The sequence below is a fragment of the Podarcis gaigeae genome (genome assembly GCF_964106915.1).
Source record: "Podarcis gaigeae genome assembly, chromosome: 16".
NCBI lineage: Eukaryota > Metazoa > Chordata > Lepidosauria > Squamata > Lacertidae > Podarcis > Podarcis gaigeae.
The window spans coordinates 13,693,956-13,708,417 of NC_139693.1; the positions used below are offsets into that span (position 1 = coordinate 13,693,956).

Sequence of the window (14,462 nt, forward strand, 5' to 3'; positions counted from 1 at the left end):
AAACATGTCTAACAAATTTAAAAGTTTCTAGCCGTTACGACTGTGCATCGAGACCTGGAAGCCAGATGAAATTGCAAAAGCTGGAGTGAGGAATAAATGGGATTTCAAGAGGTTATAACCAGTAAAACTAATGCAACAAACCCCACATGAGAAAGCAGCCGTGATAGGAATTTTCCCTTCCTTTCCACACTTAGAGCCCTCTCGGGGTCTTAATTCTGCAACCCTAAGTGGGCACAGAGACTGCAAAAAAAATCATAACAGGAGCCCAATGCAAACAAAATTCTGACCCCAGTGAAAAAGCTGCTGGTGGAGAAAGGACGCTGCTAACTGGTAGGACATCTGCCTTGCAGGCAGAAGGCTCCAGCTTCAACCCCTAGGTTCTTCAGCTCCTGTCTCCAACCCCAGAGAGCTGCTGCCAATCAGTGTAGACAATACTGAGACTTGGTATAGGGCAGCTTCCTATCTTCTTAGGCTCTCCAGCTTTAGCAGGCAAGCAGAACAGGATGTGAGGAGGCAGGACACACGCCTGCCATACTCTCAGTGTCCACAGGATGGAGCCTCCCTTCTAAACATCCTTTCCGTGTTAATTTTGCTTTTTTTAAAGCTTCCAAAGTATTTCCCAAGTTGTGCATTCTTTTAAATTTAACTTTTCGTAATTGAGCCCAACCGTTTGAAACCTGGAGGTTGGTCAGGGTGCAAGACGTCTCCACGCAGGGACACATTGTTCCACCCAAAGGTCCTTTGCAATACAGGGGAGGGGGGAGGGCCCATGCCTTGGTGGTGGAGCACCCATACTCTGCAGGCAGAAGGTCCCCAGTTCAATCCCTGCTATATCTGATTACAAAGGTTCAAGGAGCAGCAGGTAATTTGAGAAACAGCCAGTCAGAGTAAACAATCCTGGGTTACAGGAGCAAAGAATCTGAGCTGGAACAAGACACCTTCCTGTGTTCTAAGGGAGAACGTAGCTCAGTGGTGGAGCACCTGCTTGGCATGCAGAAGGCAACAGGTTAAGAAAATCAGAAAATCAGAGTCTTTGCCATTACCTGTACCTGAGACCCTGGAGAGCAGCTGTGCCAGTCCAGGGCCATCTGGAGAATTGGACTCGCCTGGTATTACAGGGTTGGGGAACCTGTTTCAGTCCAAGAGTTGCATTCCCTTCTAAGCACCTTTCCTAGGGCCACATGCCTGGATTGGGTGAAGCCAGAGGGGAGGGGGAACGGAGCAACAGGTGCAGAATTTACATTTGTAGCCAGTTTCTTTTCGATTACCTTTCTGCACATGCTTGCACACTCGTCTTTGCCCTGCATCCAAACCAGCAAGAGGCATTATTGGAGTTCAAGGACAATGCGTCCAGGCAAAAGCACCCAAGGAGGGTGCAAAGCAAAGCCGGTGAAGGAAGCGGCATGGGGAGAGTTCTGAGGGCCAGATAGAGAGGCCTGGGGGGCCACATTTTGCCTCAAGACCTGGGGTTCCCCAACCCTGTGCCCGCTCTCCTGTCATAATGGGGGCTGCTCTGTGCACTGTCTTGAGTTCACCCGTATTCCATGGATCTTTGCAATATACAAGCCTACCCCCATATCTCTGCCATTCTGTCCGTGAAGTGGGGTGGGAGGAGATGCTCCTTTAAACAGACGCTGGTAAGCTGTGGAAGCAGAAAAAGATCCAAACAAACTAGAACAGCAAGACGTGAAATAGGAGCAAAAGCATTAATCATTAAAATAAATAATGTCAAGATGGATATATTGAATGTCATACGTGAAATATGAATCATTTAAGGGTAAATCTGGAAACCATGGAAGTAGCAGATGGTAAGTCAATGAATAAAGTAATTTATGGTCTATGTTAAAATCTGTAAAGGTTGTTTTTTTTGGGGGGGGGGAATCAATAAATAAAATATAAAAGAAAAAAAGACCTAAACAGGCAGTGGAGGGGGATCGATTTGGAAGCATTGCTTATGGATACTTTTAACTTGTCCTATCGGTAAGCTGTATGTTTACGTAAATGTTTGTGTATGTTAAATGAACTGTTAATTGTTGATTACTTCTTATTTAGTGCTACGTTGCAGTAATGTTACATGTCTTACAATGTATTGTGGCTGTACTACTATTTTAGTGTGCATTGCTTGGAGCACAGATTTACTTGCGGAAAACGCAATATATGAGTACGTAAATTTATAGAATGGGGCAGGCACTGCCCCACCGACCTCACTCTGCCCTCTGCCATCTGCCTGTCTTTTTTACTTTTAGCAGTCTGTCCAGTGGCTGTCACTGCCATCCTCAGTGTTGCCTTTATAGAATTCAACAGACAAGGGGGGGGGGGGATGGAACTAGACTTGAGCTGGTTCTGCCTGCCATTGGCTCTGTCTCCGCTTTCGGTTGGACTCCCTGCTTTCCATCCCACCAGTCCAAATGGACAGCACTGCAAACAGCCTGGTGGAGAGGATCCCACCCTCTCTCCCTCTTAGCCTTTTCAGCCTCCATGTTTCCTCTCTCGCACACACGCCCATATCTAACTCCCCTTTTATCGCTTCCAGGAGGAACACATCTGTGGACGAGAACTACGAATGGGACTCTGAGTTCGCCCTGGAGTCAGACCTGCTGGATGCGCTGCAGCTTTATCGGAGTGGGAACCCCAAAAGGCCAGTCTCCACCATCGCGGCACAGGAGTTGGAGAAGCAGAGTAAGCATTGGGGATGGGGGGGAGTTGTGGGGAAGGAGGCCACAGATGAGCAGAAGCAGAAATATATATATATAAATATGTCCTTGTTTCATGGTGGCTCATCAGAGCCCACAGGGAGGCTTATGCTAAGTATGCAAAGGTGTACAACACACATTACCAGGCCTCCTCAGCACCCCAACCTTCATTAAAACACAGCCAGGTTACTAGCCCTCAGTGCCAGAAGGAGAGATTTCTGTCGAGAGTGAGTGATTTGTGGACAGCTGCCCCATGTGGCAAACCACTTAACTGCCAAGTGGCAGCTTCTTTCTGATGTCCCTCTGGCTCTGGACGGACCATTGGATCCTCTTGGACAGGAAAGGAGTACAGTGGTACCTCGGGTTAAGAACTTAATTCGTTCCGGAGGTCCGTTCTTAACCTGAAACCGTTCTTAACCTGAGGTACCACTTTAGCTAATGGGGCCTCCTGATGCCATGGCGCCACCGGTGCATGTTTTCTGTTCTCATCCTGAGGTAAAGTTCTTAACTCGAGGTCCTTCCTACTTCAGGGTTAGTGGAGTCTGTAGCCTGAAGTGTTTGTAACCTGAGGTACCACTGTATTATCCACACAACATACTTTTAAATCACACATTTTCCCCAATAGAATCCTGTCAACTGTGGGGGCGGGGTTTCAGCATCATAGGAATTGCATCTCAGTGAGGGGTAAACTACAGTTCCCAGAATTCTTAGTAGGAAGCCAGGTGCTTTACATGTTGTCAGCAAAGACTGGCACCATCTTTGCAGGGTTTCAGGGGGTGGGCATTCCCAGCCCTACCTGGAGATGCTTCTGCATGTAAAGCAGGTGCTCTGCCACTGAGCTACGGCCCTTCTCCATTAACAGAGTAGGAACATAGGAAGCTGCCTTCTGCTGAGTCAAACCCATTGGTCCATCTAGCTCAGCATTGGCAACACTAACTGGCAGCGCCTGTCCAAAATCTCAGCCCAGGGTGGGGGCTCTTAACTGGAGGTGTCATGGATTGAACCCGGGGCCTTCCGAATACACACAGCAGATCCACTACGACTGGTAACTTGGGGTGTGTTTATATTGTTTAAGGTTCATTCCCCTGCCATATACCCGTCCCGCTGGGAGAGGGCTTGTTCTTGCCTTGCACCCTCTGACCGCTCTCCCACCCCCTTCTTTCCGCAGGCTCAAAGACCTCCAGCGAAAGCAGCGGCTCGCCCTCGAACTCCCAGTCAGTGGGTGCCTTAGATGGGTCCAGCTCCCCGGTGCCCTTGCCCAGCCCTGAGGAGCGCTGTGCCGCCCTGCGCGAAGAATTTCTGGCTTACCGCCGGCGTCGGGAGGCTACTCAGCAACGCCGCCAGAAGCTGGGCTCTGGCCGGAAGCCGGGGGACGAGCGGTTTGAGCAGGCCACCTTGTTGTGAGGGGGCTCCCCAACAGCCTAAGCTGGCCACATTGCCCCCCGACACGCATGGCGTGAGGGGGATGGTGTCTCCATTTTCACCACGCTCCTGTCGAGAGACAGTGCCCTCTAGAGCTAACCAAGGGAACTACATCCTGCGCGGAACAGCTACTAGCTCCAAAGACATGAAGGGGAAGCCTTGAGGCTGACATAGGGACCTTCTTAACCCTGCTGGGAGACGATATGTTAAAACTACTGGTGTTTTGATTTATTTTAAAGCTGATGCTGGGGTGGGGTGGAATTTGGGGGGGGGGTGCTGTTTTGTAAAACGGGACTTTGAAAAGAAAAAACGAAATTGAACTGAGTCTGGTGTCATGAGTGTCGAACTGTTATGTAGCCAAGACTGCACCATCCAAACACAGGAGGGTAAGCTTAAAGGAGCCCCAAGGTTGGCAGAAGTACAAGAAAAATAGCGGGGGGGGGGGAGGAATCCCTAAGGAGGTTGGGCTGGAAGTCGCCAAAAATAGCCCAGCGAGGACTCAGCCTGCTCAATTGCCATGGAATGCTGTTATGGGAAGGAACGGGAAAACCAGGATGTAGAGGAGGATGGAATGGAATAGCTTGAAAAAAAAGGCATGACTGGCTACCCGGACCACTAAACTGCAGCACTCCATGCTGCAACAATTTGTTGCAAGACCCAGAAGTCCTCTCCACCCCCACCCCCCATTACACTGCATGTGAGGGTACCCAATTTAAGCTGGAGAGAAAAAAATGTTTCCTTGACATTCAATATAATAATAATAATAATAATAATAATAATAATAATAATAATAATAATAATAATGGGGAATAATGGGGAAACTCAGCCAGATGGGCTGGGTATAAATAAATTATTATTATTATTAATTTATTTATACCCCGCCCATCTGGCTGAGTTTCCCCAGCCACTCTGGGCGGCTTCCAATCAAGTGTTAAATACAATACAGCATTAAATATTAAAAACTTCCCTAAACAGGGCTGCCTTCAGATGTCTTTTAAAAAGAAGATAGCTGCTTATTTCCTTCACATCTGAAGGGAGGGCGTTCAACAGGGCAGGCGCCACTACCGAGAAGGCCCTCTGTCTGGTTCCCTGTAACCTCACTTCTCGCAATGAGGGAACCGCCAGAAGGCCCTCGGCGCTGGATCTCAGTGTCTGGGCTGAACGATGGGGGTGGAGACGCTCCTTCAGGTATACAAGACCGAGGCCGTTTAGGGCTTTAAAGGTCAGCACCAACACTTTGAATTGTGCTCGGAAACGTACTGGGAGCCAATGCAGATCTCTCAGGATCGGTGTTATGTGGTCCCGGCAGCCACTCCCAGTCACCAGTCTAGCTGCCGCTGTATCTTCGGAAATAAATCCATTTCATCAGTGCGCTTGCAGGAGCCTGTAAAACATATAGCCACAGAAAGAGCTGCCCACCATATGTTGTTCTTATCTCCCCATTGCCCCATATCTGCTTTAACCTTGGATAGGACGGGAGTTGTCCACTGCTCCCTATGCAAAGAAGCAGCAGGATGACCCGTCCTCCAAGGGGCGGCTGCCTGGTCTCTGCACAGCTCTCAGCTCCTTTCATTCAGAGAGGGACACCTAGAATAGCAAAGTGCATGGAAGTGCAACAGGTAGGCCAGGTCGTTCTGAACCTTCGGTGTTCTAAAAGGGAAACTTTATTGACGTCAGCAGCATTGCATTCGGGCAGCAGTCCACTACTTTGCTCATCAGAGTCAATTTGGGCGGGGTGTTGGGAGGAACCTGGGCTTTAAAATAATCTCAAAGGGAGATCTCAGTGATAGTTGTCCAAAAACCACGAAAAAAAGAAACCTGGAGCCAGTCCTGTGCATTACCGTCTAGAAGTGCCTCTGTAGCCTAACCTTACCATAATAGCCTTTGAGCAAACAGATTCAGATGCATGCTCACTGACCAGGTCTTCAGGAAGCGACTTTGAATGTTGACGCCTGTCTCCAAAGCAGAGAACTGTGATGCGCTGCCTAGGGTCGAGTTACATCCGGTTTCGCGAAGCTACTTGGAGTGTTGAACAAGCAAGGAAGAAAAGCAAGAAACGGGGGGAAAAACCACTAGGAGGTCTTTCAGAAGAATGAACTAGTTGGGCAGTCCAGATCGCTTCGGAGATTGCTCGTGGGCTGGATGCAACATACACTCACGCCCCAAGCGCAGAGTGTGCCAAAAGGGCCGTCCTTCCTGGTGGGCCCTACCCCAATCAGATTCCGCATCCCGGTTCCCTGCAATTACAGTTGTTGAGCTTCTGTTCAGAGTGGCTTCCCCACAGACCATCCAGGGTTAAAAAGGAGGTTGATGACCCTGTGCTGAAAAAATCCTCACGAGCTTCCTTTTTTCCCAAATTTGGCCTTTCTCTTGCAAGTCACATGGCCCCAAGGGGCTGAATTCTAGGGAAGAGTCCCTGCAGGAACGCAGTTGGAGGGAAGGGCAGCAACAGGCACAGTAATGCAAGCAGGAAGGAGCAGGGAGACAGACGATTGTGTGCGCAGGGCGTTCTGCTTACGATGAACCAAGGGAGCAAAGCCGGTGAATTATTCCAAGGCAGCTAGGGATGGGCAAATCTCTCCCATTCTGGTTTCCTTTCCATTTCTTCTTACATTGTTAAGTCCAGCCCTCCACGTTTCTACATCAGTTTGCAAATTCTTTTTTAAGTCCCCATGAAAATTTGTCAGCATTGTGAGAATCTTTAAAATGCACATTTTGCGTGCTGTATACACATTTTAGCAAGCGATCCTTGTGCACTCGCTGTGTTTTTGTGCACATTTCAACCAGTACGTGCATTTTTGCACCCATTACTTGGTTGGAAAACAGCACTGCAAAATTCAGAGAAGTGTGACTTTCGAAGGACGACCATGTTTCAGTTTGCATGTTGTTTCAGGAAGTGGATAGTAGGTAGATTTGCCTTTAAACTCAAACAGAATCAAATCTCTCTCCTGTCCCAACTTCTAGACATCCTGCTTTTTGGGGGCATTCAGCCTGATTTGCTTGTGGGGAGGTCAGACAACAGCTGCATTAAGTCATCGCCACCCCTCACTTTGTCACTTTCCTTATTGCAAAAAGTCTGTTTTCAAGAGGGAACATGGTTTGTTGTGCAAGAGCGCAAAAGGATTTTTAATTGTGCAACCTGAATTTGCTGGTATGGTTGAATTTCATGTGAAAATGGTGACAGCCTAGAAAGCCCCTAGCACTAGTGTTGCTGCCCAGTAAGGGAAACCTTAAGTTGATGAATCATATTGCAATTGATTGCTCAGATCTGCATTAGTTAGCATCACCTTAGGTGATGTGGCACCCTGTGGATGTTATTAGACTCCAACTCCCATCACTTAATCTGCATTTCATTAGTTTCACTATTACTTTTAATAATCCTTCACTAATAATTCTCTTCATACTTTTCTCTGCAATGTTTCGCATAGCCCTCCTTACAAAACTTCTTGCAATCCTACTAGCGTAATCTGTTGATTACAATTGCTTTTCAAATAATTCACATACTCCAGTCCTCTGAGAATCTCTGATTGCAGGTTTCGAATCCTTCCTGTCATCTTATCTAATTCTGCACAGTCCATTAATTTCATCTGCCATTCTTCTTGTCGGTAGTTCTTGTTTCCATTTCTGTGCCAATACATGCAGGACAGCCAATCAATTTGTTTTGTTTCCAGTCAGTTCACAGAATATTGCAGCCCTGTTGAACACCGTTTATTTGTTTGTTTGTTGCATTTATATATATATATATATCCCAACACTTTCTCCAAGGAGCTGAAGATAGTGCACATGGTATCCTCATTTAATCCCTGGAAAAGCCCCATGAGGTTGATTAAGCTGAGAGAGAAGTTCACCCAGTGAGCTTCACAGCCCAATAGGGATTTGAACCCTGGTCTCCCAGGTCTTAGCCTGACACTCTAACCACTACACCACACTGGCTCTGTTCCTCAACCAGTTCTGTTAACTGTTCTTTCATAGTGTAATAACCAGCAGCTTGCCTGGGCCAGATGCAAACATCAAGACAACTTTGTCCAGGCTCTGAGAGGTTTCCCAAATTATTTCAATCAAGGTAGGATTTAAAAAACACCACTAACATAGGAAGGAGCATAGCTCAGTGACAGAACAACTGCTTTAAATGTAGAAGGTCCTAGGTTAATCCCTTGCATCTCCAGGTAGGACTGGGAAGGCACTGCTGCCAGTCTAGCTCAGGGATAGGGAACCTGCGGCCCTCCCGATGTTGTTGGATTTGAACTCCCATCATCCCTCCCCACTCGCCGTGCTGGCTGAGGATGATGGGCACTGGAGTCCGGCAACATCTGGAGGGCATCAGGTTCCACAGCTATCTGGGAGCTGCAGAAGGACCGTGGTGGCAAGCCGACAAACCTGGGAGTCCTCAGTTCAACTCTCACCTCTGCCGCAGACTCGCGAAACAGCCACAGGCAAGTCGCTTTCTTCCAGCTTCCCTTTGCCATATGTTGTATAGGCAAGGAGAGCTTCCAGGTGCATTTAACCTTTCTAATGCTCTCCCCCCATCAGGCAAGCACCACCCTCCAGTTAAAAAGCAACAACAGACTGCTTTCCCTTGACTACAAAAACGGCTTTTGTTTTCCAACATGGGAATGCACAACCCAAGATTCAGAAATTCCCTTACTGAGAAATGCTGGGTTCTAGAGCTGGCTGACCACTTATAGATATTTTGAACCTGCCTTATGCTCAGTCGCATTGCTGGTCCATAAAGCCCAGAATGGTAACAGCTCTCAGGAGGCCTCAGGCAGGGAAAGCGTTTTTCTGCTAGCTACCTGATCCTTCTAACCAGGCTGGGACATTCTGTATGCCAAGCACCTGCTTTGCCACAGAGCCACGACATGCCCATTTTTGGAGGGCAAGGGAGGGGCCGTAGCCCAGTATAAGAGCCCAGTGTTTTTAATTGTTTTAAATAGGTTTGTCATAGAATCATCGAATTGTAGTTACCCCAACCCTCTTGCAATGCAGGAAATCTTTTGCCCAATGTGGGACTTGAACCCACAACCCCGAGATTAAGAGTCTCATGCTCTACTGACTAAGCTGCTATCCCCTACATCTGATTTGGGTGCAGAAGGCCCCAGGTTCAGACCCCAAGGGCATCTCTAGTTATAGCGGGGGAAAGAACCCTGCCTGAAACTCGGAGAGGTGGTGCCAGTCAGTGTTGGCAATGCTAAGTTAGATGGACCAAGGGTTGGAGTCTGCATAAGGCCACTTCCCATATTTCTACAAATATGTCCCCACTTTCCCCTGATGTCTGAGACCTCTTGCAACCAAAGGGGGGGGGGGGGAATAATGCCCAGAGTAGACCAATAAGCCATTCCTTCTCAGCACCCCAACCATCTCTTTGGAGACTTGCGGGGGGGGGGGCGCCTGTCTGTGCAGCCTTGAGGACTAGCAACGTGATGCTTTGTTTAAATGAGGTGGCATGTGTGCATTTCAGGATGCCAAATTCTGCAAGTGCCGGGAAGGGATGTGGGAACAAGCATGTCCCTGCCCATAGCAGCAACTACACACACACAATCTTCTCTCTCCTTCATCCAGCCAAGCATCTGGACCCATTCCCAGATAGGCAAATGCACAAGGTGTGAAACAAGGACTAGTGCGGTCTGGGGGCGGGGAGTTCCCGGGGCCAGCTGGAGAGGCCTGGGGGGCACCCCACTTTATAAAACAGATAAAAAACCCAATCTAGCCTCGTTATCTAATTCGGGGCCCTAGTAGCTTTCACCCAAAAGTAAGTACCGACTGAGCGCAATAGAGTTCGCTAAGTGCGCTTACTTGAGAGTAAGCGCCACTGAAATTAAACTATATATAGCAGCTAGTCCTCATGGAACTGATTCTGGTTAAGTTCCAGTGGCCTGAACTTGCGCGGCCGGGAAAAGGTCCCGCTTCATGGCGTTTGCTCAGGAGTAAGCGTGCATGGGATCGCAGCCGTCCAGAGACAGGGCTGGCTGCCTCTGCAATTTTTCCTTGGATCGGAATCGGCTCCATTGAACGCACCCGAGAACTTGTCTAGGATCGAGTCCTGCCGCTGCAAAACCCCACCCGCATTCACCGCAGCCTACTCGCGAGCAAGCACGCGTGTGCGAGGTGCAGATCTCAGGAAGTCCGCGGGGTATGTAATGAGTGTGTGATTCTGTGCGTGGTGCACGTTTACTCGGGAATAAGCCCCGTTTGGACTTCGGGTTATTATTTTCATTCTGGATTTAAGACGGGCTTGCAACTGGGACGGGAGCACGTTGCAAGCAGGACACCACTTACTCGCGAATAAACCGGCAGCCTCCCCGGACTGTCCCACCGCGAGCGAATTACTTGCAAGGAAGTCCTCCCAAACTGAAATCAAGGAGCGCTTCACTCCCCAAAGCGGGGGTCCTTAGGGCGCCAGTGGATCCCCCACGGGGCTTGCTCCCGAGTAAACCCCTTGCCAGGCTCCCAACCGCCGCCCTGCGCCTTTAAGACCTCTCCCCGTCTTCCCCCCTCCGCTTTCCCTCCGCCGGGGGTGGCACCGCCTCCCCGCCCCTCATTAGCGCTGACATCAGCCTTAAAAGTCCCAGCTTTGGGCGTGGAGGCGCAACGCAAGACGCGGCTTGATCGACCCGGTGTCTCGCTCCCAACAGCGCTTGCGACGCCCCGGTGGTGGGAAGGTAAGGGGACGCCGCGGCAGAGAGGGGCCGGGGCTCAGCCTTAAGCTGCGCTCGCTCCGTCGGGGAGCAGTGGTCTAAGCCGCCGCGCTCTGCACATGTGCTGGTGAACTCTTTTCTCTCTCTCAGCGTGGTCTGTTCCGTGCCTGAGTTTCCAAGAGAGGCCCCGGTCCTGATTTCAGAGCCAGAGGACTGGAGGGGATATATACTATGCGGTGCAGTTAATTGTGGTTCATTTACCGCGGCACCCAAATAGTTCCCATCCCGGTTTAAGGCGTGGGACGGGTCAGGGGTGGGTGCTTTGGGAGAACAAAAAAAAGGGGGGACTTGGAGCCCCCTTTTCGTGTGGGGAAAAAGAGGGTTGATATCGAGCTATTTCCCCTAATTATGTGTGGTCTTTTCAAATCGATCGCCACCCTTTCTGCTACAGGGGAGGTCTGGTCTGAAAGTAAACAGTCTGGGTGCGTTTTCCGAAGTTTTATGGTAAACGGCGCTCCGGTTTAAGGGGACCCTGTGTAAACGATGTATTTTTTCCCCTCCCCGCCCAGTCTCCCTGTTCTGTTTGGGGAACGGCCAAAGCTCAGTGGCGGAATATTTGCTTTGCTTTCAGAAAGCTCTATTTCCCCGATAGGAGTGACTCCTGTCTCTAGTCCTAGAGCGCTGCTGCCAGTCAGTGTAGACAATACTGAGCTAGGTGGGCAGCATCTAAGGCATCTTTCAAGGCGCTTTGATTTGCCTTGCCCCGCATCTAAACGCCGGCCTGTGCGAACATGTGCGTTGCGGGATGATGTCACCTCCGCTAGGCTCCTTTGCTTCATCAACCGGATTATAGGTATTCACTGCCATATAACACCAGAAACTAGGTGGCTGTGACCCTTAGTCTACTTGCTTGAAAGTGATGTCATAGAATTGTAGAGTGGGAAGGAACCCCTTGGGTCATCTAGTCCAGCCCCCTGCAATGCAGGGATATTTTGCCCAATGCAGTACTCGAACCCAGAACCCTGAGATTGTGAGCCTCGTGCTCTACCTACTGAGCTTTGCAGCTGTACGTGTCTTTAGATTACTCCTACACACGTGTTTGTGTGTGCGTGTGTGTGTACACGTGACAAAATTTAATCCAAAAGAAATATGTTTAGGACAAGAGTGTTCATCCAGACTAAGCTACACTTAAATCCTAGGCACACTTAAACTGCAGCCTTAACTCTTCCTGCCTGGGAGCAACCCCATTTGAATTCAGTGGGACTTAACTTGTGAGTAGGCATGGCTGGGATCGGTGCCCGAACTTGGGAGCCAGCCCCATTGAAAGCAACAGGGCTTGCTACTGACTGTATGTAGGACTGCGTGTACGATTTTATTTTGGAGTTTTTAACTTGTTGGATAAAGTTTCTCCTGAGCGTACTTTCACCCCTCTTTGGCGCTTCTTTGCAACTCCCCCCCCCCCCCGCCAGCCCAATTTGCTACATCTCCCTTCCAATTTTGGGTATCTCTCTCTACTGGGTTTTTCAGTGGGGCCTGCCTCACCCGCGCCAAAATCTGTTATCAATGGGATAGAGCAGGCGGAGGGGGAATGTGGTTTCCTAACTCTGTGCAACTGCTTTTGAGCAATGAGGTCTGAATGAGTAATTGTCTCTATTTATGCAGGGGGGGGGAGGAGGGGGGGGAGAGAGAGGAATTTGAACCGCATCCCTGAGCAGACCCTCTCCTGGAAATGAGACAATTTGGCAATGTCTCCTTGCAGACTGTCTTTTGCTTCTTTCAACTGAGGCACGTCCTCGACTGATCTCTGACGGAGGTCGGAATGTAGGGATGACGAAACTGGTGGGGCGGGCGGCGGGGGGCAGAGACGTTTTCTTCGGAGCCCGCTTCCAGTCTACGCAAGAAAGGACTGAGTTGCCCTGATGATGACTCCTTAGGGAAGGATTTCAGCCGCCCCAGGGCTGTGGTCACGAAACGGAAGAAGTCTAGTTACTTTTCTAGTGGGAGATAACAAGGTGGGCAGAAAGGCATGTGTGGGTTCCGTTCTTACCTTGTGGAACTCCTTGCCACAGGAGAGAGCAACGGCGGCGGCAGCTGCTCGGTTATGGCATTGGTATAGCACTGTGGCTGAGGATGAGCTTGAGATCAGGGAACCTTGCCTTTTCAAAACTCTCTCTTTGCCCCATGCTCACTAGGTGGTTTTAGGAGAGTGAAGTATCTTTCATACAATTGAAGCCCAGCCTTGTCCATGAATATTGTTTTCATGGGTTTTGACCCACAATAGAGCCTCCATTACAAGGCCCAGTGTATCCTGGATTGCTAGGCACTGGCATAGGCCCTAACTCATGAACCTTTCATATCATGGGGAGGCTGTGCCCCTCTGGAAGTTATCTGATTTCAACTCTCATCAGCCCCAGCTAGCAGGGCCAATGGTCAGGGCTAAGAGGAACCACGGAGTCCAGCAACAGTTACATGTTGGCTGCTGTCATGGATGCCTTAGTTGAGATTCCTGCATTGCAGGGGGTTGGACTAGATGATCCTAGGGGTCCCTCCCAACTCTATGATTCTGTGACCCTCCCAAATACAGGGTAAGCAGGATGGGGGTGTGGCCCAAAGGTGACTCTCCTGTTTTGCTTGCGGATGACCCCAGTTTTGAATTCTGACATGTCTTTTTCACAGATCAGCAGCAGATAATAAGGGAGAAGTTAGGTGGAACCTTGATCTGATTAACAACATTTCAAAAAATGTTCAGGGCTTGCCTCTGCCTTAAAAACTTGCAAGGCCCTTGGCACACTTTCAGATGTTAAAAGGCAAAAGTAATGTGTGGATGCAGCAGACCCGTGTAGAACTCCCCCGGTATATTTTCACTTGGGAACAGCTACAGCTCTGTGTCTCACCTGGGAAGCAAACCTGGTTTTTGTGTCTGTAATGTGGATACTGCTGACAACCTGATAAGACAGGTCAGAATTGCTTTGGGTGCTGGAAGAGAGTTATAAAACTCCAGATGCATATTGAATGTCCTAGGTGCCCTGACTTTTGTAGTCTTTGATATGCTGACATTGAGGCTGAAGTGGGCTCCTTGTTTTGTGCAGCCTGAATAAGGAGCTGGAGTTGGCACACCCCTGCACCCCAAAATAAGCTCTGGGCTAACTTACACCATAAACCTCCATGACCTGGAAGCTGCCTGCTTTCAGCTACACCCCCATTGTCTCCCAAACCTATGCAAGCAATTGGCACACATATAGAGCTGGTAATTGATGCTTCATTGTTTGAAATGGGTGTGGAACACCCTGATAATAAGGGATAGGACCCGTTTTAATTTTAAGCAAAAGGAAACCGCCCTCTTTCTTGCCTGCCTTCTCTCCTCCAGTACACACACAGCTTCCTTTGTTAGACTTGGGTCAATTCTGCAATGGGAGCCTTGGGCCCAGGAAGTCATAAACCAGGGGTGGGGAGCCTTGGGCCGAGGGGCCAATGGTGGCCCTCAAAGCCTCTCTATCCAGCCCTTGGCATTCTCCCCAGGCCATGCCCCTCACAAGGCCCTGAATATTTTTGCTGGCTGGAATGTGCCTGATAATGCTTCTTGCTTCAAGGCTGGGTTGTGGCTTCCCTTCACGTGTTTTCCTTCAGGTTCTGGCGCCTGAGCTTCATCTAAAATCACTTGTAGTCATGCAGATCAAGGCTGGCTTTGGGTCTGAAGAGGCCTTTGGCAGAG

At 49.4% G+C, this 14,462-nt stretch overlaps 2 protein-coding genes across 8 annotated transcripts in view; both read left to right on the plus strand.

Annotated features, from left to right (window-relative positions):
• The window catches only part of IGSF9 (immunoglobulin superfamily member 9), a 70,254-nt gene extending 65,817 nt beyond the window's left edge, over positions 1-4,437 (plus strand). For all 6 annotated transcript variants that reach the window (XM_083716265.1, XM_083716264.1, XM_083716263.1 and 3 more), the window contains exons 20-21: positions 2,534-2,679; positions 3,862-4,437. In XM_083716265.1, the coding sequence (XP_083572391.1) occupies positions 2,534-2,679; positions 3,862-4,097 (382 nt within the window). In that variant the 3' untranslated portion in view covers positions 4,098-4,437. The remainder of the gene's footprint in view (positions 1-2,533; positions 2,680-3,861) is intronic.
• The window catches only part of TAGLN2 (transgelin 2), a 70,079-nt gene that overhangs the window by 31,296 nt on the left and 24,321 nt on the right, over positions 1-14,462 (plus strand). The window contains exon 1 of one of the 2 annotated variants that reach the window (XM_083716365.1): positions 10,658-10,774. The exons of the other annotated variant lie outside the window; for it this stretch is intronic. The gene's annotated coding sequence lies outside the window, so the exon portion shown is untranslated. Of the gene's footprint in view, positions 1-10,657; positions 10,775-14,462 lie in introns of those variants that run through there. 2 annotated transcript variants of the gene reach the window in all.